This window comes from Aythya marila, assembly GCF_965140915.1.
Source record: "Aythya marila genome assembly, chromosome: 1".
NCBI lineage: Eukaryota > Metazoa > Chordata > Aves > Anseriformes > Anatidae > Aythya > Aythya marila.
Window position 1 is genome coordinate 53616161 of NC_139042.1, and position 26847 is coordinate 53643007.

General features: G+C 38.8%; 1 protein-coding gene across 2 annotated transcripts; it reads left to right on the forward strand.

Moving 5' to 3' along the window:
* Nucleotides 1–113: 113 nt before the first annotated feature.
* Nucleotides 114–26584, forward strand: GPR180 (G protein-coupled receptor 180). 2 transcript variants are annotated; one of them, XM_082782956.1, is made up of 9 exons: nucleotides 114–254; nucleotides 2430–2588; nucleotides 5785–5979; nucleotides 9582–9762; nucleotides 9964–10013; nucleotides 13723–13880; nucleotides 20134–20325; nucleotides 20683–20760; nucleotides 22442–26584. In XM_082782956.1, exons 1-9 carry the CDS (start codon nucleotides 119–121, stop codon nucleotides 22598–22600), a joined length of 1308 nt encoding a protein of 435 aa, XP_082639082.1. In that variant the 5' UTR covers nucleotides 114–118; the 3' UTR covers nucleotides 22601–26584. The 2 variants fall into 2 exon arrangements, with proteins under 2 accessions (XP_082639082.1, XP_082639083.1); XM_082782957.1 differs by lacking the exon at nucleotides 5785–5979.
* The last annotated feature ends 263 nt before the right edge of the window (nucleotides 26585–26847 follow it).

The following is a 26847-nucleotide window of genomic DNA, read 5'->3' on the forward strand; positions in this document are numbered from 1 at the left end:
AACCCGGAGGGGCGCGGCCAGTAGGCGGCAGGGCGGGGACGGAGGAGGAGCGGGAGGGGGGGCGCGGCGTGGCGGGGCGGCTGTGGGGGGGGGGGAGTTGACGTGAGGGGCCGTGGCGATGCGGTGGCGGCTGCTGTGGGCGCTGTGCGCTTGCTGCTGGGGCTGCGCCTGGGGCAAGACGCTGCGGGGCGGCTTCGTCAGCGCCGCCGCCCGCCTGCAGCCCTGGCGGCCCCTGGCGCGCTTCCAGTTCCACGGTAGGAGCCGCTGAGGGCGTTGGGTTGGGGCCCGGGGGGGGTGGCGCCACGTCGGTAGGCGAGCGGCCGTTAGGGCCGTTAGGAGCGTTAGGGCCGTCGGGGCGGCCCACGTCGCGGGGCGTTGTGGTGGCTTCGGGCGCTGTTCTGCCCGTCGCTTCGCGGAGAAGGGGCTTTGGGGGCGGCTCGGGAAGCTGCCGGGATTTGTGGGGGTTGCGGGCAGCCCCCGGGCCGGAGGGGCTGTGGGGGAGGACAGCCGCTGGGGTGAGGGGAAATAAGGGGCGGGGAGGGAGGGCTGCGGCGCGACCTTTCAACGCTGAGCGAGGGGAGAGGCGCAGGAGGGGTGGGGACTGCTCGCGGGGCGGCTTGAGAGCGCTTCGTTATCAGCGTCCCAGGAGATAAATGTGGGAGTGCTCTAAATAGATCAGAAGAAAAAACGCCTTGCTTAAATCTGAGAAAATAATAAAATCACAGAATGGTCTCAGTTGGAAGGGACCTTAAAGTCCACCCAGCTCCACCCCCCTGCCATGGGCAGGGACACCTCCCCCCAGCCCAGGCTGCCCACAGCCCCATCCAGCCTGGCCTTGAGCACCTCCAGGGATGGGGCACCCACAGCTTCTCTGGGCAGCCTGTGCCTGGGCCTCACCACCCTCACGGTGAAAATTTTCCTCCTAACCGCAAATCTAAGTCTCCCATCTTTTAGTTTAAAACCATTCCCCCTCGTCCTGTCAATATCTGATTGAGTAAATAGTTGCTCTCCATCCTTTTTATAAGTCGCCTTCAAGTACTGAGTTGTAATGAGGTCCCCAAGAGCCTTCTCTTCTGCAGGCTGAACATCCCCAGCTCTCTCAGCCTTTCTCCATAGGAGAGGTGCTCCAGCCCTCTGACCATCTCAGTAACCCTCCTCTGAACCCACTGTAACAGCCCCACGTCCTTCTTGCACTGGGGGCCCCAGACCTGAACGCAGCACTCCAGGTGGAGCCCCGCAAGGGCAGAGCAGAGGGGGACAATTAAGATTCAGGATGAGGGCTTTAAGTGTTCAGTTATACTTTATTATGCAGGTTGATGTTACATCCTTCTTTAGAAATATTCCTACTTCTGTATGGATATTTACAACTATACCTTTTGGGAGATCTCAGTGAAGCCATGGGGGATTTTATAGAACCTGCTGTTTTTCAGAGTCTTTTATTAGCAACTGAGGTAAACTGTTAGCCATGTAACATTTTACAGATCTCAGGAGATAACCTTTTGGGGGGATTTATTGTAGAACTGCTGTTTGCTCTTAATAGGCAAACCTTCCTGGCAGAGCTTATTTGAAGCTGCACATCCAGCTGCTGCCTAGGTTAGGTGGGAAAGAAGGTTGCTCTGACAGTTTAAAAGACATACCAAACTTGCTTAAATTGAAGTAAATTTAGACTCTTGCAGTGCTGATTTTTTTTCTTCTCTGTTAAGTCCTGTATTTTTATTTTGAATACTGTAATGTTAAAGAAGTCCATAGCACTATATAATGAAAGAATTTCTCAATGATTTTGAGGATCATAGAACTGACAGACAAAATAAGTTACAGCAAATGGGCTAGTTCTAAAATGGCTAAATTATTTCACTATGCCAAGATGCAGACTACAGGTAGACTGACACAGTAGAGAGCACTCTTGAAGTCTGGTTTTCTTTGTGAGTATGTTTCTATCAATTTGTCTGATAATCAAGTGTTTTAGCTCTAATCAGTCAATAACATGAAGATCCACTTAGTCCAGTTCTTCAGGTATAAGACTTGAGAGCTACTCCATGATGGTTGTAATAGTGCCATGGAAGTGTATAAAAATAGAGATGGGATGAAGGAAAAAAAAAAAAAAAAGATTATCTGGAAATCAAAAAAAAAAAAAAAGGAAAAGTGGGGGGAGGCTGTTTGAAGTGGAGGTTAATGATATCTGGGTTGTGTTGAAAGCTTGTGTAGGTACCATACTAGAGAATTGTGCATGCAATATTGTACTACTGAGATTACTAGAGTTCGTTTGTGAAAGTATACAGATGTTTATAGAAAGTAGTGGTAAAAGTTTTAGAAATAAAGTGAAGCTTTTTAAAGAGGTGTTACTTTTTAAAAATCTCTGCTGTGTTAGCTTTTTGTTTGCGTAACTGTCATCAAGGCAGAGTAGTTGATTTTATTTTTTAAATATCAAGGTGACCATGCTGTTCTGTGTGTCAGAATCAACAACGTAGCAGTAGCTGTGACAAAAGAAGCTAGACTTCACCTGTTTCAAGCACAGGAATGGCTGAAGCTGCAGAACAGTATCCAAGATCACAGCTGTACAGAGAAATTCTCTAAAGCTCAACTGACAAGTGAGTTACTGCTTTCCTCTCCTTATGAATTAAGTTGTGTGTATTTAGAACCCCAGTGTTTCAGTGAATTTGGACTTTGCATCAACTTAAGCAAAAGCAGGACTTCAACCTCCTGTAATTAAAAATGGATACAAGGAATGCAATTGCTTTGTTTGCATCACTTCAGAAGACTTTGCTTGCAAGTTGTGATTTAGTATATCAGTTGAAAACGAACAGTCCTTGACAGTGACTTCAGTGCAAACACCTGAACTTCCAAGTTCTAGTCTAGTGCTCCCATTTACACACAACTCAAAGATCCACCTTCGGTTGAAGTTTTCATTTACTCATTCAATACAGAGACTTCCTATAATTCCACTTGGAGTAAAAGTCTTTTTTTTCTTTTTTTATAAACCTCAAGCTTTTCCTTGAAAAAGATTGTTAAAAATGTGCAAAGAATACTGTAGTAAGATGAAACTGAAGTAGTTAGAATATGTAAATTGTTGAGACAGTCAGATATGCAGATAGAATTATCACTTTCCTTGCAGTAGAATGAAAAAAAAAAAAAACAAAAAAAACAACTTAAAGGCAAACCAGTGAAGCCTGCTAAAACTCTGAAGTGAATTCTTGTAAGATGGGAGTATGTATCCCAAATACACAGTAAAAGAGTAAAACCTTTTCCCTCTTTTCTTTTTTTCTTCTTCCCCTTGCACAACATCATGATCATTACTTTTGATTTCATTTCTGTCTGTAAGGTCATCTTGAGAAATTTGTTTGTCTGAGTAATGCTGCCTAATTTTACAACTTGCCTATATCATCATTTAATGTTCTTTCACTCTTCAATTTTGTAATTTGACGTTCATCGCTGATTCTCCCATTTAGATGTTAAAAATACTGGGATTTATAATTATACCAGTACAGAGTGTGTAGATTAGCCTCTTGTCTTTTTTTATTGAGGAACACCTCTTCTTTGTCAGGAGGCTACTGTTCTCAATTCCATGGAAAATTAGGATTTTCAAAGTCAAGAAAACAAAGTATTTTCATTTATGTGATAGCACAAACTCTCAAACTTTGATGTACAAAACGTTAGACACATTTTAGTACTAAATATGTGCTAATCAGGATAATGCTTAATTTGAGGACATGAATGTACAAGAAAGTGAAACACTGAAGTTTTCCTTTATGTAACTGGAGAACAAACATACAAAAACAATTTTTGCACCATTTGTTGATCCTAATATTACAAAGCCAATTTAAAGCATGATTTTTCCTTTGAGAAATAAAATTTAATAACCTTAAGTGAATGCAGCTTCTCTTTTAAATATATTTCCTCTGTGCAGCCAGAATCCCTAGAGTAACTAATTGATGTCCTGGAGCATTGCCATTACGAAATCTTATACAGATGTCACTTCTAAGGATGTAGTTCCCTTACACTTGAGCTGAGCTAAGCATGAAGTGCTGATGAAAAGACCAGCATTTGGTCCTTCACTCCTGTCTGTCCCAGCAATGTATTCGCTGTTTTCTACTGTGTGTAGGAATCACATGACCACAGGGTGAGTTGGATCTGTTTGCTGATCTTGGGCAAAATCAATTACATTTCCATTTTGGCTTACTTCATATCCCGTGAGTTAGCTTGCAGATTTGATGGAAAACTGATTAAACGTGCTGTGTAATCTCTAGTCATGATGCAAATAAGGCTATACCAGATCTCAGCTGAGAGTACAGCTGGAGAGTAGAGCCCCCCTTGTAAACTGCCATCTAACTTGCTTTTTAATTAAGCAGCGTATGAAATCCTTAATTTGCCTTTTTACAAAGGTTGTATTTTTGAAGGGAGCTGCTTCACTTTGTATATTTGCTTAATAAGATACACAGATCTGAAATGTACCTGATGTTAAGCATGTGTTCCACAAAGCAACTGCTTTTTTCAGAATGTTTTTTTTCTGGTCTGCTTCATGTGTTTTCCAAATCAGTATTTTGTGACAGTTGCTGCAGAGGGACATGTCGTATGTTTCTTGCTGGATCCAACTGTTGATCATGAGTTCACGCTTTCAAAGAATAGAAAATAACTCCTTGAACTCGAAACAAGTTTACTTAAATTGCATGAATGTTTTTCACAGGTAGGCTTCAAGTTAGAAATTAGTTCTAAATTTTGTCAAAAAAGGTTTAAGGATAATGAGTTTGCTAAGGATTGTTTTGTGTGTATGTTTGCAGCTTTTTCTTACAGAAAAAACTTTGCATAAAAGCAACTTGTTTTGAAGAATCCTTACAAACTTTTTCTCTTTCCTTGTCCTTAGCCACTGTCATCTTATAAACTATTCAAATGAATTCATCAGCAGTCCAGTAATTATTTTATTATTTCTTCTACAGAAATGGCTTTCATTTATGGTTAAGCTGATTAGCAATGATCACTGTTACACTGATTAATTAATTCAGTAATCAGTGTACAGTTCTTGATGTATAGAGCCACAAACTTCATTTGCAGCAAATGTTTACTTTGGAAAGATTGTGTATTGGTTAACAGTTGCCCTTAGGAAAAATAGTGGTAATATCAGAAATAAGATGAAACTTTTCAGTCCTACGTAGCTGGTTTTAAACATCATTGATTTGAAATATACTTTTCTTTTTTTTTTCCAGACAATGGTCTCAGTACTTGAGTGTCAATTGAAATTGTCTATGTCAGTTTGGGGAAGATGCTGTAAAATATGTGCCTGGAAGGCATGCACGCCAATTTGGCAAATTTTGCATGTGGCTGTACCTGTTCTATGCTCTAAATGTCTTAGTGAAATTTACTCTATTCAATTTTCAAATGTAATTTTCATACTGAATGAGTGTCTGTTGGCAAAACACAATAGCTAGAGTCCCAGTGATACTGTGCAAGAGGGTGGAAGTACATTAAACATGGCGTGCACTATTTGCAGTTAGTGGCTTCTGGTGGAATGGAGCCGTCCCAGCAAACCAAACCCAAAAGCTGAGAAAAGGAATATGGTGCGCATCCTCACCAACGCCTGGCTGCACCTACTTGAAACCTCAGTTGAGGATGGAAGTCTGCTCTCGGGTGTTGTGGTTTGCTTTCAAAACAAAGACTGTTTTATACTGTTTGTAGTTTATAATCTGTAAATGATGATGTATATTTAAATCTTATCTTTATTTGAAGATGGGGCTTCTAAAAACAAGTTAAACAAGTTATCTACTCATTTTGTTTGTTTGTTTTCTTCCAAAGTGACTGTGAACCACACAGAGCAAAATCTGACAGTGTCCCAGATTCCTTATCCGGAAACATGGTATGTGTTTTATGTAGACAAGTTTACCTGCGAAGAGAATTATTCTGAAACCGAGGATATTCAGTTTGAAATGGTCTTACTAAATCCAGATGCAGAAGGGAATCCATTAGATCACTTTAGCGCAGGGGAATCTGGTAAGATTTTTTTTCTTAAAATTAGATTAATAAGTTAAGGTCTGATCAGCCAAGCCAATCAGTACCTACTGTGCTTGCAAAAACATGACACTGGGGGATGAATACTTACTCTTACTTTGAATTTGACTTTCTCAAAGAAGAGTAAACTTTGATTCATCTCCTGGCATTACAGATAAATCCTTCCCTTTCTCTAGAGTGACTTGCCAAAACTTGTCTAATTGCAAATGTAGTAAACAAGGAAAGATTGTGTTCATATCTTTGATAGTGTCTTTTTCCCTGTTGAAATTGTAAGCTTCCACTTGGTTGTAAATAGATTTTAATGAATTTGTTTAATTTGTGGAATTCCTTAGCTGAAATTTGTAAAATTTGATTCTGTGCAATGAGTTCATGCATGACATAAACATTTTGCCAGTACAACTTCAGTTCACTGTCTGGGTCTTTCCAAGTACGTTATGCACGGGCTGCAGACTGGATGAGATGATTGGCAGTCCACATTTTTTTATTGAAAAAAATGCAAATTCAAATCTCTACACCTGCAAAGAAAAGAAAAACTTCTAGAAGTGACTCAAGACAGCAGCTGAAGAAATGCATATATCAATTTTTATGAAAATTTGGTCATTCAAATCAACCCAGTGTGTGCTTCATCACAGTGCATAGCTTCGCTGCTCTGGGAGGCCTATGCCATATGACACTGACTTAGTCTGTTGAATGGGAAGAATATGCTTAGTCTGCCTTCATATACAGATGTAGCCAACGTACCCAGATCTAGCCTAACTGTAGTGCTAAAAATTGTATACTCTGTTGTCAGTCTCAGGAGAATGTAGAGGGAACAATGGCAGCTTCCTTTCGGAAGGGAGGAAAATCTTCACGCTGAAACATTTAGAGCAATCTGTAAGGAAGTAGCACTGTTAATTGCCTGTTTTTCTAGACTTACGTATTGATCAGGCTCTTTAACTTCTTAATTGGCTTCTTACTCTGCAAACATGGTTTGTGGTTTTTGTTTAGTGAATTTTGTATCCAGATGTGCATTCAAAGTTAATTCGCTTACTCTCAATAGTACCAGTAGCACTTCTTGTCTAAATTGAAAGACAACAGACTATAAGATACCATGATATCATGTGGCCTTTAAGTGGTGTACAGACCTCCATCGCAGTTCTGCACTATATTTTTATGAAGTTTCTGAGCACTGTAAAGCAGAACTCTGAAAAGCTTGCATGCTGAGCAAGGAGATGTCAATCTTCTAGAAGTTTCCTCTGGAGATATTCAAAACCCACCTGGATGCCATCCTGTGCAATGTGCTGTTGGTGACCCTGCTTGGCAGGGGGTTAGACCAAAGGATCTCCAGAGGTCCTTTCCAGCCTCAGCCATTCTGTGATCCTGTGGAAATGAGTTGGGTGCAGGTATTTAGAGCCACCGTGAAGGAAATAAGTTGAGATGTACATGCCATGTCTTTCATGGTTGCAAATGAATACCTTTGTTAATTCAGAATGAAAACCAGCCACACTGTTATGAATCCTGAAAAGACTTGCCTATGTCTACTTTTCAAAGAACTGAGAAGGATTTCTTCTCTCTCTCTCTCTCTCTCTCTCTCTTATGCATCTCTAGGGAATAATTTTTGTCCTTTTTCCCCTTAAAGTATGCAGCTTAGAACAGTAGCATGTCAGAGAAAAGATCCAGGTTCATTTCTTGGTGGATTTTGTTTTGTTCTGTTTTTTTTTTTGTTTGTTTGTTTGTTTTTTGTTTTTTTTTTTTGTTTTTTTTTTTTGTTTTGTTTTTTTTTGTTTTGTTTTGGTTTTGTTTTTTTGTTGTGGTTTGGTTTGGTTTGGTTTGGTTTTCCTTTAGGGGACTAAAAACTGCGTAATTGCAGATGGTTCCAGTAGGTCACCTTTCACTTAAGTTAGTAAAGTTGTGCCCCTGCCACGAAGAGTTCTCAAAAATGAAGTGGACTACAAGGAAAGTGTAGTAAAGACCTTGAAACTGTAACCTTCTGATTAGGATCTTTGCCTTGAGAGTGAAGGAGGCCTGGTTTCCAGTCCCTAGCAGGTAGTGTTTTATTGTTTTATATAGTAGGGTTTTTTACATAAGACATAGCATTTACATAAGACATAGCATTTCTAAAGGCAGCTGGCCAGGTAAACAGAATTTCAAAGTTAGGTACTTGAAATTAACATACATATGTTTTATTTTCTATGTCATAGAATCCCAGAATCGTTTGGGTTGAACCTTAAAGATCTAGTTCCAACCCCACCGCCATGGGCAGGGATACCTCCCACCAGACCAGGCTGCCCACAGCCCCATCCAGCCTGGCCCTGAACACCTCCAAGGATGGGGCACCCACAGCTTCTCTGGGCAGCCTGTGCCAGGGCCTCACCACAACCATAGTGAAGAATGTCTTCCTGATGTCTAATCTAAATCTACCCTGGAATCTAAAAAAAACGTAAAAAGCAGAGGTATCGAAGACAATGTCCAATACGCTACCGATATAATCATTTTTGCAGTTACGTTTCTTTTTTTTTTTTTTTTTTTTTTTTTTTTTTTAACTTTGTTAACTTTTCTGAAGAAAATGTCTTACTCCAGAAGTAATTAACCAAACCCTCCAATAAAACATGCTCATGTCCCCAAGAGTCTCTCCCCAACTCTAGGTGATTTAGAAGTCAGGAAACTATTTAAAAAAAAAAAAAAATTTTTTTTTTTTTTAGTTATATTTCAGTGCAGGTTTCTCTCAAATCCTTTTGCTGTCAAGCCAATCATCCACAGTTTCTCTTTTGCTTTCAGCTTTAGATCTGATTGAAAGTTTTTAGCAGAGTTGTTTTGCCAGAAACAAAGTTTGATTCTGTGAGCACCACGTATCTTCAAAGAAGACTGGAGAAGGAAAACAGAAGTTTTCAGTGATTTTTGCTTTTTGACCCTCTGGTAGCTTTTCTGTTTCAAGACAACAGAAAAAAAAAAAACAATCAGGGTCCAGGTTTTCAGGGAAGCATCTTAGCAAAATCCTGCTAGACTGAAAATCAGACTACTTTTGTTTTGTAAATATCAAAAACTTTGCACATTTTTTTAGATTGGTGCAAAAAAAAGTCCATTTTCCCTGTGCTGTTTTTCTAAGTTGTCAATCTTGGTCAACTGTGTTTCTTGGAATAGCTGTTTTATGTGGAGGAAGAGTGACACCCAGTGGTTAAGTAGATAGAACAGTCCTGGGTTTCTCTAATCTCAGATTGTGACTTCAAAAAGTAAAGCAAAAAAAACATAGCTAAAAATGAGTCATTTAATAAATGTGTCAGATCAGATGGGCTACAATTATTTTCTGTTTATCAAGAAACAGTATGTCAACCTGTATTTGAACAGAATCTCTCCTACACTCAGAAAAGGTATTGTTGAATAAAAAATTCTTTGTCAGGTCTAATGATAGTCAGCTGTCTGAAGAAGTCACTGACTCTCTTGGATAAAATAGGCTATATTTTCTCTTTACTATCACTTTTGCTTGATGATTGCGTAGTAATCCCTAGTGATTATATAAATAATATATCTTGCTTTTAGTTATTTACTGCTAGTAATAGACTTTCTTTGTAAAAACTAACTTTATTTTTTATTTTTTTATCCCACAGGATTACATGAATTTTTTTTCCTGCTTGTTCTAGCATACTTCTTAACTGCTTGCATATATGCACAGTCCCTATGGCAAACAATTAAGAAGCGTGGACCTATGCATACTGTATTAAAGGTGCTGTCAACTGCATTATTGTTGCAGGCTGGTTCAGCTTTTGCCAACTACCTCCATTTCTCAAGGTATCTCTGCTTATATTTGCTTTCAACCTTAAGACTAGAAGAACATGCTATTTTAAAGATCAGTACATGGTCTTTCATGTGCTGATTGTGGCAAAGCGTATGACTAACTTTTTAGAACTCCATCATTGCCTAAATGTACTTATCAGGAAAAACACAAATTTAAGACTCACTTAAAAAGATCATCTTCTATTCTTTTGTCAGTTATTCTAAGGATGGAATAGGAGCACCTTTTATGGGAACTCTGGCAGAATGTGAGTATGCCTCTCTGCTGTTTTTATATACTCTTACACGTTAATCTGTGTAATGCACTAATGAATGATCTTGTTGGACTGTATTATCTTGTACCATGTCACTGTATTTTTAACATGAAGTACTATAAGTTGCTATTCTGAAAAACAGGATTTAATCCGGATGCTTAAAGTAACTGTATTTAAAGCTCTATAACTGTAACGTTGTTTAGGATTTTTAAAAAGATTTTATTGTTTTAACATTCCATCCTACAAGTACTTAAATACATACCTATCAAGTGAGTAAAAGTTTGAATATGTCAAAGAGTTTTGTGGACTTAGAATGATCTAGAGTGCTGAAGCATTTTGGAAAACTTAATCAAATTTTAAGGAGTGTGTCATTTTATTAGCAAATTTAATGTGGACTATAATGAAAAAAGTATTTTACAGCACAAGTGATAAGATTAGAGTGATGCAAAAATTATTATGTTAAAAATTGATGTTACCAAAGCATTCTTCTCCACTCTGAATGGATATTCTTAGCTCTCGTTGGAACGGAATTCTTATAACACCCATACGTAAAATGCCAAAATGCACTAGTTTATTCTTACTGGATTCTTCAGGATCTAATGTTGCTTTGTTGCTTTTTTTTTTTCCACGTAATTTACATTTGAGGCAATGGATGATCTTTTCTAAGCTAATACATTGCCTTTTTGATTGGGCTTTTGAAGCACTTCAAGAAAGTAGTACTATGATAGTGCAATAGCATTATAGAGTAGCAACCTACATAGAAAAATATTTCCCTTCATAGAGTTAGTTCAGAAACTTGCAGTTGGAATTAACAGCCTCTTGATGGCACTTGGCACCACAGTAATTGACACTCCTCCTTGTTTTAAGCATTTGAGTTAGCGAGTCTTTGCAGCCTTTCCAGCAACTGTGTTAATAAATTTTCCCTCTTGTCTTCTGATCTTCTGAAATGAAATTAAGTGGAGAACATGGAGGTAGTCATAACTCCTCCCTGCTGAGAAATCCAGTGTTAACTGCACAACCAGAACTTCAGAGAAAATAGCTGCATCTTAGATTTTCTGTGCACGTATTGTGGTGAAAACCACACTATTATTTGCTTAAAACAGAGGTTACTAAGAATAAATTAGTATTTTCGAATCACTATCTGAATTTGAGTGATTCAGCTAAAAGAGTTTCCCACTGTTTTTAAAATCTGTGGTTCCCTAAACAGCAAGAAAGCAGAAGGAAATGTGGAAAGCTTCAGTGTCAATTACAGCTCTGAAGGACAGCTGATAGCAAGTATAGTATGGAAGTGGAAACTGCTACCATTTTTCCTGCATAGGATCAGAAATCCTAGGTAAATTATAAAATTTTCATTAACTTCAGTGGGGCCAGAATTTGTTCTGGAAACCTGTCCAGATACTACATTGAGCAATTATTCTTTTTCTACCATTATTTTGTCTTTTCCATGTATGAAAACCTGACACAAAGTCGAATTTATCACCTAAGTCAATCATACAATCACATAAATCACATGAATAGTTCTGGAATACTAAAACATCTCAAATAGTGATGCTTTAACTTTCGATAAGATCGAAACATGAAAAGTCAAGTAATATATCTGCTGAACAGCTGAAAAAGATGTTCAGGCCAACCCCTATTCAGCCCCTGCCATCCGAGTGGTTCCAAAGAATGTTTATCAATGTGGTGATAGGTGCTTTATAAGTGTGTGTATATATATATATATATATATATATATGGTAAAATCAGTTCAGTAGCATGTGGCCTTATATCGATCCTGGATATCATACAATTGTCATTTTCAAAATTTTGCTCAACCGTAAAGCCTCTTCTTGCTTTCAAGCAAGATGTAAGTGGTAACAAACACTAAAAACAGTGCTGAAAATTTGTGTTACACCGTTTTGTCTGGGAATCCACTTACTTTGTTGCCACGCTTAAGCAGAGCAATGTCTGTATCCAAGATGTGACTGAGAGATGACGTCTGGCTATAACTTACAGGGAGGTTATCTTAAGGAGTGACAGAAAATAAAATGAATGATTGAATGCTCTCTAGAGTATCCAGATTCGTTCAGTCACTTCTGTAGCTTGAATTTGTGATGCTGGTTTGGCATGCCTTGAGCTCGCAGAACAGTTTTGTGTTTTTTTTCCACGGAGTTCTATGTCTCCGTAGCTAGCATTGTAAAATAATTCCAAGATCATTTTGTCACAGAACCATGCCAGTTCATTTTATTAAAGTTTGTATTTACTAAAAGCTCTTGACATTTCCTAAATGACAAAGGTGCCTGAATATGTTAGGTGTAACTATATAAAGCATGAGAATACCAAATGTATCCCATGAGTAATATGTTTAAATCTGTTTTATATCCATATTTTGCTAGTACTGCTGACCATCAGGGAAATACAGTAGCTGATCTTCATTTGACACACATCCCTTGTGTGTATATTAATTTCTGTACAGGAGCAGCATTTTGTATTGCAGTATTTCTAGTAAATGTGAAAGTATATTTATTTGTTAATACATTCCAGTTGTTTCATAAAAGTAGAAGTTTTACTTTTGTGATATAGAAATATTTATCTTATATCTGATAATATTAGTGGAAACATCAAATACAGAACAAATTTAAATGAACTAAAATATTAATCAAGTGAACAAAAAAAGTGTGTAGTGCCCATCTCTAATTTCTGTAACAAATTTGAAATTTACATAATGTAAGAACTGATTTCTCAAGCTGCTTATACATCTCTGCTGCATTAGGAAAGTGAGCCTGTACTCACTGTACACTCAAGTCCGTGCACTAACTTTAAAATCTTTCAATAAGCTTCAGTCAGAAACTTGACTCTAAAGCTAACAACACCCCAGAAGAAGTGTTCAGTTCTTTCTAATGTCAGTAGTATTTCAGCAGGGTTGAAAAATAAAGATTTTAATATATTCTAGCTTAAAGTATTCTTTATTCGGATACAGCTTCAAACACAAGTTCGAGACGCTGATTAAGAATGTAACTTCATGGAGTACGTGTTAATTGTTCCCAAACAGAGCCAAAAGAATGGACACAGTGAAACGAGGCAAAGGGAGTTTGCGTTTAATGAAATGAAATACAGACAGATTATTGCTCCAAATGAAGTTTGTGCTAGGGTTAGTCATTATGTTTTCCCCTTTAAGTATCTGAGTGTGGAATTTGTCCTAAATGTGCTTTCTACTGCAAGCTACTCTATCCTTAAGACAAAACGCAGTTAATTTAAAGTACAATGCCACTGTCTGATTTTTGAATAAAAGTTTTGTGGAATGAAGAAAGGAGTTCATTTCATCATGTTTCATATTTGCAGTGTGATTAACATACATATGACTTTAGTCATGTGGCATTTATAAGTCTATTTATGCAGGTGGACTCCTGAGCCTAGACTTCTTGGACACAACAGGAGTGGGATTTGGAAGGATGTGGCGCACTGCCCATGTCATTGCAGAATTGCAACATAAGGAGAGGAAAGTTTTAGTCATTTAAAAATGGCCAAAAAATCCAGATTTTCTAGCAAAGCGACATCAGCTAGTCAAACTGTGAAGATCATGAATAAAGGTGATACCAAGGCATAAATATCTGTTCTTTATTTGCAGATATATGGAATGTTTCTCTTTGCTGTAGAAAAAAAAAATACTTTGTTGTTGTTGTAGTTGTTGTGACCCTACATATTTTCCTTTTGTTTTCAATAGTGTGTGACATAGTCTCTCAGATACAAATGCTGTATTTATTGTTGAGTCTGTGCATGGGTTGGACAATAGGCAGAATGAAGAAATCTCATAGCAGACCTCTTCAATGGGATTCCACTCCAGCATCTACTGGCATTGCTGTAGTAGTTGTTGTTACACAGGTTTGTATTTATATTCATTCTTATACTGAAATATACAGCTGCTATTAAGTATGACAGAACTGTGAACCAACTAATTTCAATATTTTATGAGGGAGGGAGTATCAAGACTGGGGAAAAAAAAAAACAAAACCCACAGCATAATGTGCACCCAGTATGTCTAATAGGTAACAACACCTCCTCTTTACTTTAACAATCTAAGGTGTAGCTCCACAGTATATTTTTGTTCAGCAGTAAAACCACTTAAGAAGTTCCCACAGTTTTTCAAACTCCAGGTTGTGCCAATTGTTCATAGTATTACACTGTAAACAAGATCAATGGAATGATCTAGATTGAATGGGAGAAAAATAAAATAAAAAGGAGATTTCAGCACAATCATTTTACCAATCTGATTTGTAGTGTCATCCTATAAATAGCTGTAATCAGTACAAGTAGGAGTTTGTGAACTACAACATTGGGGTTGACGACAAGCAGCATGGGAAGAAGGATGAGAGAGAAATTCTTACAGCAATCTTCCTGTCACCAAAAAAAGTTGAGACTCCGTCCTTTTCTTAGAACCACTCAAACAGAATGTGTAAGAGTCTTTTCAGTCAATAAAAGGCAATTCTTGAAAGGTTCATGTGCTGCAGAATTGTTCTTGCAAATAAACAAATGGTCTGACACATAATTTCATTCAAATATTTTCTATTAATATAAATTAGAAAGTCAAGTAAACCAGTAACTTAAAAGTAAATTGTAATGGAGATCATCCAACCCTGGTGGTGTCTTTTGTAAACAAATGTTTTTAAATCACAGCATAAAGACAAGAGGATTTGAAAGCCACTGAGAATGAGAAGAACAGGGAGAAACTGGAGACAGTAATGAGGAAGAGATTATACTAAAGATTTTGTGCCATTTGAGTAATGTCTGTAATTAGTGTTGCTTCCAAACTAAATAAGTGGACTGCTAAAACATTAAGAGTAGCTGGGAGCTGACAGTATTCTTGCTAATTAAGAATATAAACCAAAGCCTATTAAGGTCAATGGGACTGTTGAAATTTAAAGATAGTTTCATTCCACCGTACTTTGACACCCGTCTAGCACCAGAAATTTTACATGCTGGTAGTAAAGAAGACTTCTAAAGTATTTAATTTTATTCATGCTTCTCCACTGGTACATGCATATGGGTGTGTTAGTGCTCTGTCACTTGAGACTGGAAAGTTTTGTTGTTGTTGTTTCCTTTTTACTATACATAGAAAGGGCACTCAGTATCATCAGCTTCATCTTTTTTTAGCTGTGGTAAAAAAAAATGGGGCAGGCATCATATATATATTCTGCTTTCAGTACTGGTCCATGATATATTTACATTGGCTATTTGAGCACCACTGGAGGATTAGTACAAAGTTGGCTGTCTTACTTGTCACCGTGAAGGTACATCTCTACCACATCTCCCTTCTCAGTACCATTGGGAATATGTTTGGGAGGAGCCTTGTAGGAACAGAGTATGGATGTCAGAGTATGTCGTTGCCTGGGTGGTTCTGCAGTCCATCTCACTGTCTGCTGTCTCCAGCAAAGTTTCCCTGGCACCAAAAGTACCCTTGGCCTTTCTAGAGAGGGTGTTTTTCATCACACAATTCAGTACATAGAAATTTCTGCTAGTTTTCCTCCCCTTAATAGCAAATGTGGTTGTTGAGCTCAGGGGAGCAGATCCCGGGCCACATCAAAGGTGGTGGCCTCAAGATTTCATTCTCTGGATTAGTTTATTGTTCATTGGTCTAGATTGATGTGGGCATCATACCTGCTGTAACATGATCACTTTTATGATAAAAAACCTAGAATAACATCCTTTCCAACCTGCTCTTTCCCAAAATGTCTTATAGGAGAGCTAGCTTCTCCCCTTTCAGAGACTGGACAGACTTACGTGGGTCATCAGAGGTGTTCTCAGGATTGTTGTAGAGGGTACTGGAAACCACCTGTGTTACCTTAAAGCAGCAGATAGAGATTGAACCGCGTTAGTTTTATTGACATTCTACACTACCTGCTCTCATCTCATCACCAGGGAGGTCAAGCAAGCAGACAGCCTGAGAAACCATTTTATTCCTGAATTTATAAGCATTTTTGACTGGCAAACTATCTGTCTCTGCTTTTCTGCAGTTAGTTCAAATTACTCAGCATTGCTTGCCTTTTTTTTGTTGTAGTTCCTATTTGTACTGACGGTATTAATTCTTGCCTTTTGTTCTTTCGCAAACACCAGCAATTTCCTGGGCTGTGCTTACAGGTTGCCATCGGTGTAGGGTGGACATTGCCACCTAGCCAGCAAATCTCTTGTGGTCATTGTGGCTATGAAGAGGTAGCATCTCAAAGGGAGGGACAAGCCTACCATTTATCATCTCCCCTTGGGTTAACTTGTTCTTTTTTTTGTGTGGGTGTGTGTTTGTTCATCCTCAGAACAAAAGATTCCTGGCCACTCCGCATTCATTAAAGATTCCAGTCTTTGCTGCTGAGGCACAAACCTTGTTCAAAACTTTTTAGTGACGACAAGCCTTTCCTATCACATAGATCTGAACAGTTTCAGCTTTCAGGGCTGTGATCAAAATGCATACTGAATCTTAATGCGTGAGAAGCCGTGCTTCACAGAGGTTCTTCGCTATGTCCCAAAAGGTGTGCTCTGAATGAACTCTGCCTCTGACCTCAGATCTGAAGCATGTTTTGCTGTGCTGAAGTTCATGACACCGGATACCCAAGTACTAGATACAGTTTGAAGCAGCTGGTTGATCTGCCTTGCCTTGCTGCCACTTCTCATTTCCCTTTTGCTTCCCCGTTCCCCTTATCTCTCTGTGATGATCAGTCCCATGTGAACCTGCTCTTGCTGGAGATTGATATGTTATCTTGCCATACAGTCAGTGTTGGCATAGCAAGGAGGAGAAGGGGTTCTACCGTAATTGTTTCCTTCTGACAAAAGAGACAACTGTCTGGTTCTTCATTGTGCAGATGTGGAGGTCCGACTTGTATAACTGGAACATCGAGATGATGACCGGAGCAAAGTTTTCCCAGCAGCTTGAGGGAGACCAGGACTGGGCAGTGGTGTCCACTGGAGAACCAAGATAAGTCAGAACTATGTACAGGTGCTGTCAGGCATTTCAAACAGTGCATGATGTAAACAAGGAGATGGTCATTCACCTTTATTTAATGGAGAAGCAGTTGGACTTTAATGTTGGACATAGCTAGTGTGAGTCAGCTCTTCAGCTGTGCACCTACCCAGCTCATCCAGTTCTTTCGTAGACAGCCTGAGCAACAGTTGTTCTGCTGGATAACAAGTAGGATATTCACCCTGATTTCTTCCCAGAGCTGAAACGTAGTTCTGCTCAATGGTAACAAAAAAATGCGTCCAGTTTCAGCTTGAGCTTGTTGGTGTCTGGGTGTTCTTTCAGCTTACTCCTGATATCACAGCTAAGTGAGTAGATATGTGTCTTTCTGTGGATAAGGTGAGGGACGTCAGGGCTCATTGACCTTAATTCCTCAGGCATGGCCAACCAGTGAGATTTTGACTTCAAGAACAAGTTTGTCATTGAGAGCTCTCCCTTCACTGAGAGCATATTGCCTCATCTGTTGTAACCTAGAAACACTCCACAGCACAGATTTCTTTTTTATAGAATACTGCTTCTCTCCAGTGAGTGAGAACAGTTCCAGCTCACAGGAAGAGCAGTGACACATGTTCACCTTCTCCAGGTTTCTCATGTGTTGCACTGACAGGTCCATTTCTGCCTCTGATGCTTCTGCCTTCTGCTTCTTGTAGTAACCTAGTGAAGCTGAAGGAAGCTGGACTTATGTGATCTTACGTTGTTGTCACTACAGTCTTTATTCAACTGATTTCTGTGTTGTCTGCACGATTTACATTCTTTAAAGGGCTCATCCAGAGCATACCATGCTTTCAGACGCTGTTTTCCCATTAGGATTTGGACTTTGTTCTCATGACTCCTTTACTCCAGCTCTTTGTCATCTTCTCATGAAAGTGGCTTCCTTCCTTGCTGTTACTTTTGGTGGTAGGTTAAGAAAAATTCAAACCCTCATGAGCTCTGTTCTTTAAGGTTGAGGTAGCTCTGTGTCTACCTAAAATTTCTTCTTTAAGTGTTATCATACCTTCATCTGTCAGTCTGTATCTCTTCAGCCCCAGCTGCATGGTAGTCTCAGGAAGATTCCTGAGATTATGGTTTTTTGTTGTTGTTGCTTTTTAATATTCTCAGAGAGTGTATGTCCAGTCCAGGAATGTTAAAGACTGCCTCTTCCCATGCCTAAATTACAAAAAACCAAAATACTCTGTAGGAGAATGCAGTGATTTTCCAACTGGTAAAACCCTTGTTGTTGCCTGGGTACATTCTACCTGAACTGAAATAGCTTCTGCATTGAGAATTCATCACTTTCAGACCAAAACTAGTGCTTTAGCCACAACTCCACCAAACACTGTGTTCTATCTCAAGGTTTCAGAAGTAGTTTAGTCTTATTTCAGTCATAGTCCTTGAGAGGATTCTCAGTCGAATAATTTGATCATTGTAAGGTGTTTGCTTGGAGCTACCCAGAAACAGAGCATTATAGTGGCAGTGTTTGAAGAAGTTGGCTGGATGGTTTACTACTAATCCATGACATTCAGGATGTGTGCTTCACACTTCTCTCTCTTTCCCATCCTTTCATTTTCTATCCAGGTGGTTGAGAAGTAACTGAAGTGGCAGCAGTCATGCTCACAGTGTCATGGCTCGAGTAAGGGAAGGAAAAAAGGAGAGAGTACTCTCAAAGGATATTCCAAGTGAAAAAAATCTAGTCTCAACTGATGAGACTCAAGGACACCCACCTTTGGAATGCACAGGTGGATTACACATTAAAAAAAAAAAAAGTTTATATCAGTAACCTTTCTGTCTTTATGATATTAATGTAATTAGAGAGCCTTTGAATTTGCTCAGAAAGGAATCTGACTAATTTAGATTTCTAAATTGAGGCATACAATGTCTCCTTCTGAAGGCCTTTAGCGCTACTTTGCTCATATAAATCAAATTTGACTACCTTTCTTCAGAAAGCCTGCTTTATTAGACACCTGAAACCTAAGTGCAAGTTAGATGTCTGCAGTAGGTGGACTGGATTCCAGTGTATATTCAGTTCTTCAAATGCCACTCATCTGCTACATGCTTCTGGGAGTCTAAACTTTATGAGTATTCTAATTTGTAATGTTACTCTTGAAAAGGTTTTATTCGGCAAGACCCAACTCTACAAGTAGGCGCCTGCTTTCTATTCAACTAAGATTCGGAAAATAGGCATCTCTTAGTCTGTTTTTCTTTAGAAAATTTGTCAATACTCTTTCTCACAGTCCTCCTGCAGCACTGAGTTCTACAGCAAGGAAGACGATGCAATTTTTCTGGGAGTTAAGGAGGATTACGATCTTCTGTGTATTATCTGTTGGCTGGAGTGCTTGTCCAGGTGTTGCAACAGCATTTGGAACCTGTGACGCTGCCTTTCGTAGTCCCTAGGAGGTTTCCAAGCCAGTTGCTTGCAGAGTCAAGCTCGCTCACGGTTTCTGACCTAGCTGATTCTGAATTCTTTTCTCCACGATGGCACGGCTTCAATAGAAGAGGTGGAGAGTGGCCCACCCAAGAACAGCCTATAGCCTGGCAGCTAGGGCTCTCTCCAAGGAGGTGGGAGATGTGAGTTGGATATCCTTTAGGCAAAGACGGGAATTGTGGGAGATCTAAGTTCAACCTGGGTGAATGCTTTAGCCCTCGGGCTATTGTATAAAAGGGGCAGCAGCACCACCCTCTTACTTCCCCATCTTTAAAAGGAAAAGTGAATCCTGTTAGGATTTTGAAAGAAAAGGCGTAGTCGCCTGCCTTTGAAACAAGCTTTACAGGTTGTGGATCCCAAGTGGAAGGAGACACCTCCCTGTAGCTCAGTGGAATCGTTTCAGTGGGCTTCCTGCTGAGTAGGCTGCCTGTTTAACTACATGACTATTTTGGAACTTATGCTAAAATGCTGCATTCCTTCTACCCAAATGAGAGGAAACTTTAACTTGTCAAACTTTCTAAAAGTTACCGAATGCAACAAATGAAACCCTGTTCCTGCCAGTCACATTTGGAGTAATAGGTAGTGCCAAAGCAGCAACTCAGCCTAGGTTGTGGGTTATTTTCTGTAACATGGCCAGTTGTGCTGATAATTTGATCTGTCATGGGAAGGGTAATCGGCATTTAATGTAACCTCGTTTTTTCTAAATGTACATTGCTGTTGTTCTTTTCCAGAGCCTTTTATTAATTTGGGAACAGTTTGAAGATACTAATCACCACAGCTACCATTCACACCATGGCTTAGCAAGTGGACTGCTTATTGGCCTCAGAGTTTGCCTAGCCTTGTCGTTGGCTGCGGGTCTTTACCAGATCATCACAGTGGAGAGAAGCACACTGAAAAGGGAGTTCTATATCACCTTTGCCAAAGTATGGGTTACATCATAGAAGTTGATCCCTTTTGCTGTAAAAGTAATTGTGGCACGCAGTCGACTGAAGCACTAAACTGTTTTCCTCCATATGAAAGTTAATATTTAAGTGTCTGATTTGATTAAATTGCACTCTGTCATCATGCTCTGAGCAGTCATTTTAATTTGACAAGGAGTATAGAGCTTTTTTAAACAGAAATCCCACCTTTCATTGTGTGGTTTTCACTCTGTTGATTGAAAATTAAACAATGGATTCATAAAAAAGACAGAAATGTAAATGCAGTTCCTCTAACTGTCATCTCTTTCTTCTTAGTTGGCGTATAGTTATTTTATAACTTATACTCTTCTTCTCTTTCAGGCCTGCATTCTCTGGTTTTTGTGCCACCCATGTCTTGCAACCGTTTCTGTAATATTCAGAGAATATCAAAGAGAAAAGGTATGTACAGGCAAGATAAAAGAGATGGAATTTGAATAGTAGTTGTTCTTCATGTTCACTGTTTGTTAGCAAACTCATGCTCTTAGGCTGTTAATCTTATGACCCCAAAGCAACTTGAAAAGTCTTAGTCACACAGCTCTTATTGATGCTAATGTGAGTCATATTTTACAAAGACATACTGGGTTTGAATCATCTAAGGGTAATCGTTTCTAGACTAAGGGGGGGTGGGGAGATGGTTAAGTCAAAGGAAAATGTGGAGGGGGTGTTTTGTTTTATTGTTTGCTTGTTTGCTTTTTAATTAAAAACACCTTGGGGATTCTTTTAACAAAGCTAGTAGAAAGATAAATCAGTGGATTTTTTTTTGTTTGCTTTTTAGTCTTCAGCATTTAAAAGCTTTATGTGGCTAAATAGGTCAGGGAACCTGTAGCTGAACTGTATTCTTTAGATTAAGAGATCTATCCAAATGTGTAGTTTGGTTTGTAAGCTCTAAACAGTTAAAAACAAAAGTGGACTCATTGGGTTTCTCGGTTGCTTAAACGTATTGGAAACTGGAGAACTAGTGTGTGGAGCCTGCCATGTTCAGATAAAGTGCACGTCTATTCTCGGGTGATTGACTACTTCATTCCAGGGTAGAGTTTGCTGCTTTTCTTTATGGTTATAACCATCTGTGCATTTGTATGCAAATATTTTCAGAAAAAAAAAAAATAAGCTTTTATTTGTGCAGGGAATATATGAGGGGGGAAAACATTCTACTAAAAAATATAGTACCTGAAATACTGTGTTTGATTTTTTTTGTGTAAAGAATTAAACTTGGGAGGAAAAAAAGAACTCCTTTAGATCAACCAAAAGTCTCTTTGTTAGTAGTTTCTTGGTGAAAATATCATTGGGGTAGGATGGGCAATCTTTAGAATTGGGACCAGTACAGGAAATTTTGCAATATTTTGAGAGTTTGAGTTTACTGAAGGGAGGTTACAGTTGCTCTGCTCTTGAACTTTGAGAAAGTTTAACCACTGTGTGCAGCTCCAGTTCCTACCTTATGACAATTTAGCTGTGTTTTTCCTTATTTAAATGCACTTAAATATAATAAAGGAATACATGATCAATGAATACCATATTTGGGGAAGAAAAATGCATATTTGAAAAGACCCTCTGTACCTCAATTCAGACTTCTGCTTGCTCAGAAACAGTAGTTACCTTTATGGGTTTGTTAAGAACTGCGTTATACATCTTCTACAGATCAAGAGGCTTGGTCTGAAAAGAGGTCTAAGTGAGACTGATAAATGACTACCATCAGAGCTCCATGACTGTGCTAGTGCAAAGTGTTTTCAGGCTTTTTTTTTTTTTTTATTCATCTCTGTTTGTTGTAAGAATAGAATATCTAAACATCACCTCTGCTTGTGGAACTGCATGGGTGGTGAATTGCAAGCCTGAAATTCCCCAGAACAGAGACTGCCAGAAGGGGTTATGTGACTTGCCCAGGGCTATCTACAGATTCAAAAACATCCAGGTGTGAGAGCATGAATCCTGGACCTGAGGTTCACATTCAAATCTTTTGTAACTGCAGCAGCATTAAAAGGTTTAAAGTTAAACTTCAAGCACTTATATAATGTGCTGGTAAAAATGTACTTGGGTTTGTTTTTCACTTACTTTTTCCCTTCTTTGTTTTTTTTTTTTTCTTTAGATTATTACCATAGGTGTTATCCTCTGTCAGAGCATCTCCATGGTTATCCTCTACAGACTTTTTCTCTCTCATAGTCTATATTGGGAAGTGTCTTCATTATCATCAGTGACATTGCCACTAACAGTATCCTCTGGACATAAAAATCGACATCACTTCTGAGATGTTTAGGAAGAATACGTTATGTAATAAATGTGCAATAATGACCCAAACATGCAGGTATTTATGTCACAGGTATGTGATACATCGGTTTCACTGGAAAACCGGTTGGTGGTATCAGAGCACTTCACGGACCTTTGGTCTGACACAGTCCTTAGATTAATCTGTTTCAAGTATTGCTGAGTGGGAAAAATCCATAATTTGAATCATTTCCTGAAGATGGTATGTGGGTAGCACATGGTGCTGAGCCATGTCACAGAAAAGTACAATAATTCTTTTCTCTCCCATTCACAGCCACAAAAAATATTCCTGCTTTGTATCAATACTAAGTTTGAAGGTCTTATAAAATGCAGTTCTTAAAATGTCGACAAGCTCCAACAAGTCTGAAATAGGCCAGTTGTGAAATTGGTGTGATGCATAACGACGAATACAAGTTCTTTTATTTTTGTGCTTTAGAAAAAAATACATTTTATGTATAGGGATAAAAGGGGAAACAAAAGAGGGAGAGTCCACTAAGAACGTATATAAATGTTTACAACTAACCGTGGGAAATTTTTCTTTCGTATTGGTGTAAAAGAAAAGCATTTTTTGCAATTACTGTTCATATTGGTTAGAATTTTAATGGGAATGGAAATAGAGTTTATATTTTCCTTTTTTTGAAATAAATGTAACTAAAAATCTCACCCAGTAAAGTTCTAAACAATATTTGAGGCTTAGAAGATATAGTAACATAAAGGTAATTAAAACAGCAGGCTCGCAAAAAAAAAGGCAAAGAAAATGGAATGGGTGATGTGGTACTAGAATTTTAATCCTGATATAATTCATTTCTCTTACACTGAGGATTCAATCATAATTAAGCCATATACACAGATTAAATTAACAGAAGCATTTCAAATAAATGTTGGTTTCAGTCATCAACTACCCATGAATTCCTGCCCAAGGATACTTAATCAGGATTAAATTTTCTATGAATAATTGAAAAACAAAATACTCACTGGATTTGTTATAATCCATGTTGGCACTGGGTTCTAAGTAGTTGCCATCTTCCATCCATTGTAATAAAGCCATACTACTTTGTGATGCCCTAGCATTCAGAAAGCCAGTGTAAATATATACTTTATTGAAGTGCCTATTTATTGAGTATGATGAAATCGTGCTGACATTTTTTCCTTCGCAATAAGAGCATACCTATTACCATTGTGACTGCAATCGTTCTCTTGGGATTTACTTTATTATTTTTCATATTTCTCGCCATACAAGTGTGTTTCTTCACGACGCCGATTTTATTTCCTAGTAAACAAATGTTTGTTTCTTCTTAATAGTATGTATTTAATTATGCCTTTTTGAAAATGTGAAGACACCAGGGTTCTAGCTTTAAAATAACCCTAACTTTTCCATGCGTGTTTGCCTCAGCTGTGAGCATAGCTGAAACATAAGTCTATTCCATTTCAGTTTAGAGGTGAAAGTAGACATTTGCCTTTGACTAAGGCAAAATGGCAACATGACAAAGTTGCTCATTAAATCATCTCCTTTCTTATTGTTTGTAATTCAGATCAAGAATGGCAGGTTGAGGCTGGAAAAGATGAGATATTATGATTTCACACAATCTTCAGAGTGATTAAAAGATTAATTATTACATTCCTCTGATAACCACACAAAAATATTATTGGTTAAAACTTCAGTCTTTATTTCCCTGCTTATCTCTGTACTTTTCATCTTCTCAAGAAAAAAGCATCCTGTTTTTGATAAGTCTCCAATAATGCAGTAAAAGAGTTCTATCTGTCCTCATGTATAAGACATGAAATTCACACACAAAATAGAATTTTCTGATAGACACAAGAGCTACTTTATAGTTTATGATCTGTCATGATAAAAGTTTTAACCTATGCAGAAAAATTGCATGTGACTTTCAGAATAGGCACTCTATTTATTTCATTCTCCAGAAGTACTTTCTTACTTCCTGTAGTCCCTCTGACTTCAGTCTGCCAGTGTTAAGGTAAATGATATCTTAATTTCACCTTTTAAGTATACCCTACAACAATTCATAAAATGAATTCAGAATTCATAGTTCATCTGGGTATAAATACAAAGCATCAGATGTTGTCTCTTAATCTTTTCCACATTGCCCCGTAAGTCAACAGGTAACACTATCCTCTTAGTCTGGCATTGAATCCAATGATTTGAAAATAAAATTTTGATTTTACTATTAATGTAACTGTAGCAATTAAGTATCACTTTCTCATGGTAAGCTGTACCACGGACATGCGTTTCTGCTCAGGTCTGTTAGCGTTCCTTCATAACCAACATCCACCGGTGTTCTGTTATTAAATCACTAACGCATGCTGTAGCAGTGGGTCAGGATGACTGCGCTAATACTCAAGATGTCAGTTAATTCGGTACATGATACCCATGGGTGTGGGGTGGCTGGAGTCTTCAAATATGACCTATTTACAAAACTTCTTGCCTACCTAAACTCTGGCTTGAAGTTCACTGCCTGAAGAAAGGTTTGAATATGTGAAATTCTCCCTGCTTCCTAACTTACATTTTTAACAAGACCAATTGATAAAACCTTGTTTTTTTTCATGCTTATTCACATATTGACCCATTTAACCGTTTTGGTTTCGTAACCTCATCTTAGGAGAATAGCTTCCAGGCTTCTTTTAGTTGTCTTCAGTCAGTGCATCCTGCCAGAAAAGCTTTCTCTTTTTTCTCAAACGTGCTTTCCATCACACACGCACACCCCCAAAAAAAAAAAAAAAAAGTTTTGCGTCGCCAAACTGTAGCTCTGGCTGATCTGAGCAACTCATGATGCACCCACCTCAGCTACACACCAGATGACAGCAGTGGACAAAAGCACTCCTTCAGCATGCCCGTAGCCCCAGCGCATAAATGGCATGGTTTTGTGCCAGCTGAAAGCAGTCATGGACCCGGGGAGCTCTCAGCAGGAGGGCTGTAGCCAGCTTGCAGACTCCCTGCCACCTCGCCCGCTGCAAAGAGAGAGAAACACGCTGCGTGCAAAGGCAGCGCTACCAGCTGCTGGCCAGCCGTGCTGAGCACAACTATTTAGCTGGGGCTGAATGGCAGCTTCGTACTTGTTAGTTTTTGTGCGTCGCGTGGTTCTGTTTTAAATAAAGTTGCAGAGAGAGGGTATACTAATTCCATTGTGAGTTTCGGTGCTTGGAAAAGATAAGTATACATGGACAAGATTGCAAACCGAAGTTGTTTGCACTCTGAAGAAACTCACTTCAGTGCATGAGAGGACGTTTCCTTGCCAGTCATTGCCTTTTCTACTGGCACAGATGCCAGTTAGTGTCAATTCTGATTTATTGGTTGGGGGGGAGGATCGTTGTTCAGGAGGAATGAGAGTGAGATCAGCAATTCAGCCTCCGAGACCCCCCACACACTGTGAGGAGTGGTAATCTTGCATGGCTCCCGACCCAGGCTGGATTGGAACCAGTGATGTAGAGGTTGGAACAATGCTCCAGCTCATCCCCTAAGCTATTCGCTCCCATTCCGTGTAGGGTATGTTGATTGTGCTTTTATTTAAAGTGCTTCAGGTAGGAAAAATGAATATTTACAATTAAATATATGTAAATGGAAGTGGAAAGGCTTGATTGGAAAAATATCAAGTTTCTAATACATATTACTATACTAAGACCTCCCACACAAGACAAACATTTATAGTCAGACCTAATAAATATTCCTTTCTGGTTCCAGTGCTAATGGAGAGCCACAGAGGTATCAAAATCTTTTTGTTTGCATCTCCGTCCTCTACAGAACTGGAAGACTGTTTGATCCAGTTTGGTTCTGGTTTATTCTGTATGATGCCATGCCTCTACTAGACACTTTTTACAGATTGCTATAAATGTTGGCTGGGCTGGCTAAAACCGATGATTATGTTGTACCTTGGAACTCTTTTTGTGTGACTATGCAATGTACAAGGGGCAGGTGATCCTTGCAAATGTCAAACATTAAAAGAAAATATTAAGCTGTTTTTCAAAGGATCGTTCTTTAACCACACTGAAACGCCACTAGGCTGTGATTTTGAGCAGTAAGTTTTGATTCTAATTTTTCTTAAACCATTCTTTCCTACAGGTCCTGTCGCTGTCTGTCAGAATCCCACCTCTCCCACCGCACACTCTCTGTTCCTCCCCTTTCCCCCCTCTCTCACACATATGATTTTGAGCGTAATGGGTGTCATTTCTCTCTCTATCTCTCCATCTGTTCCCACGATCAACACTCACAGTCCA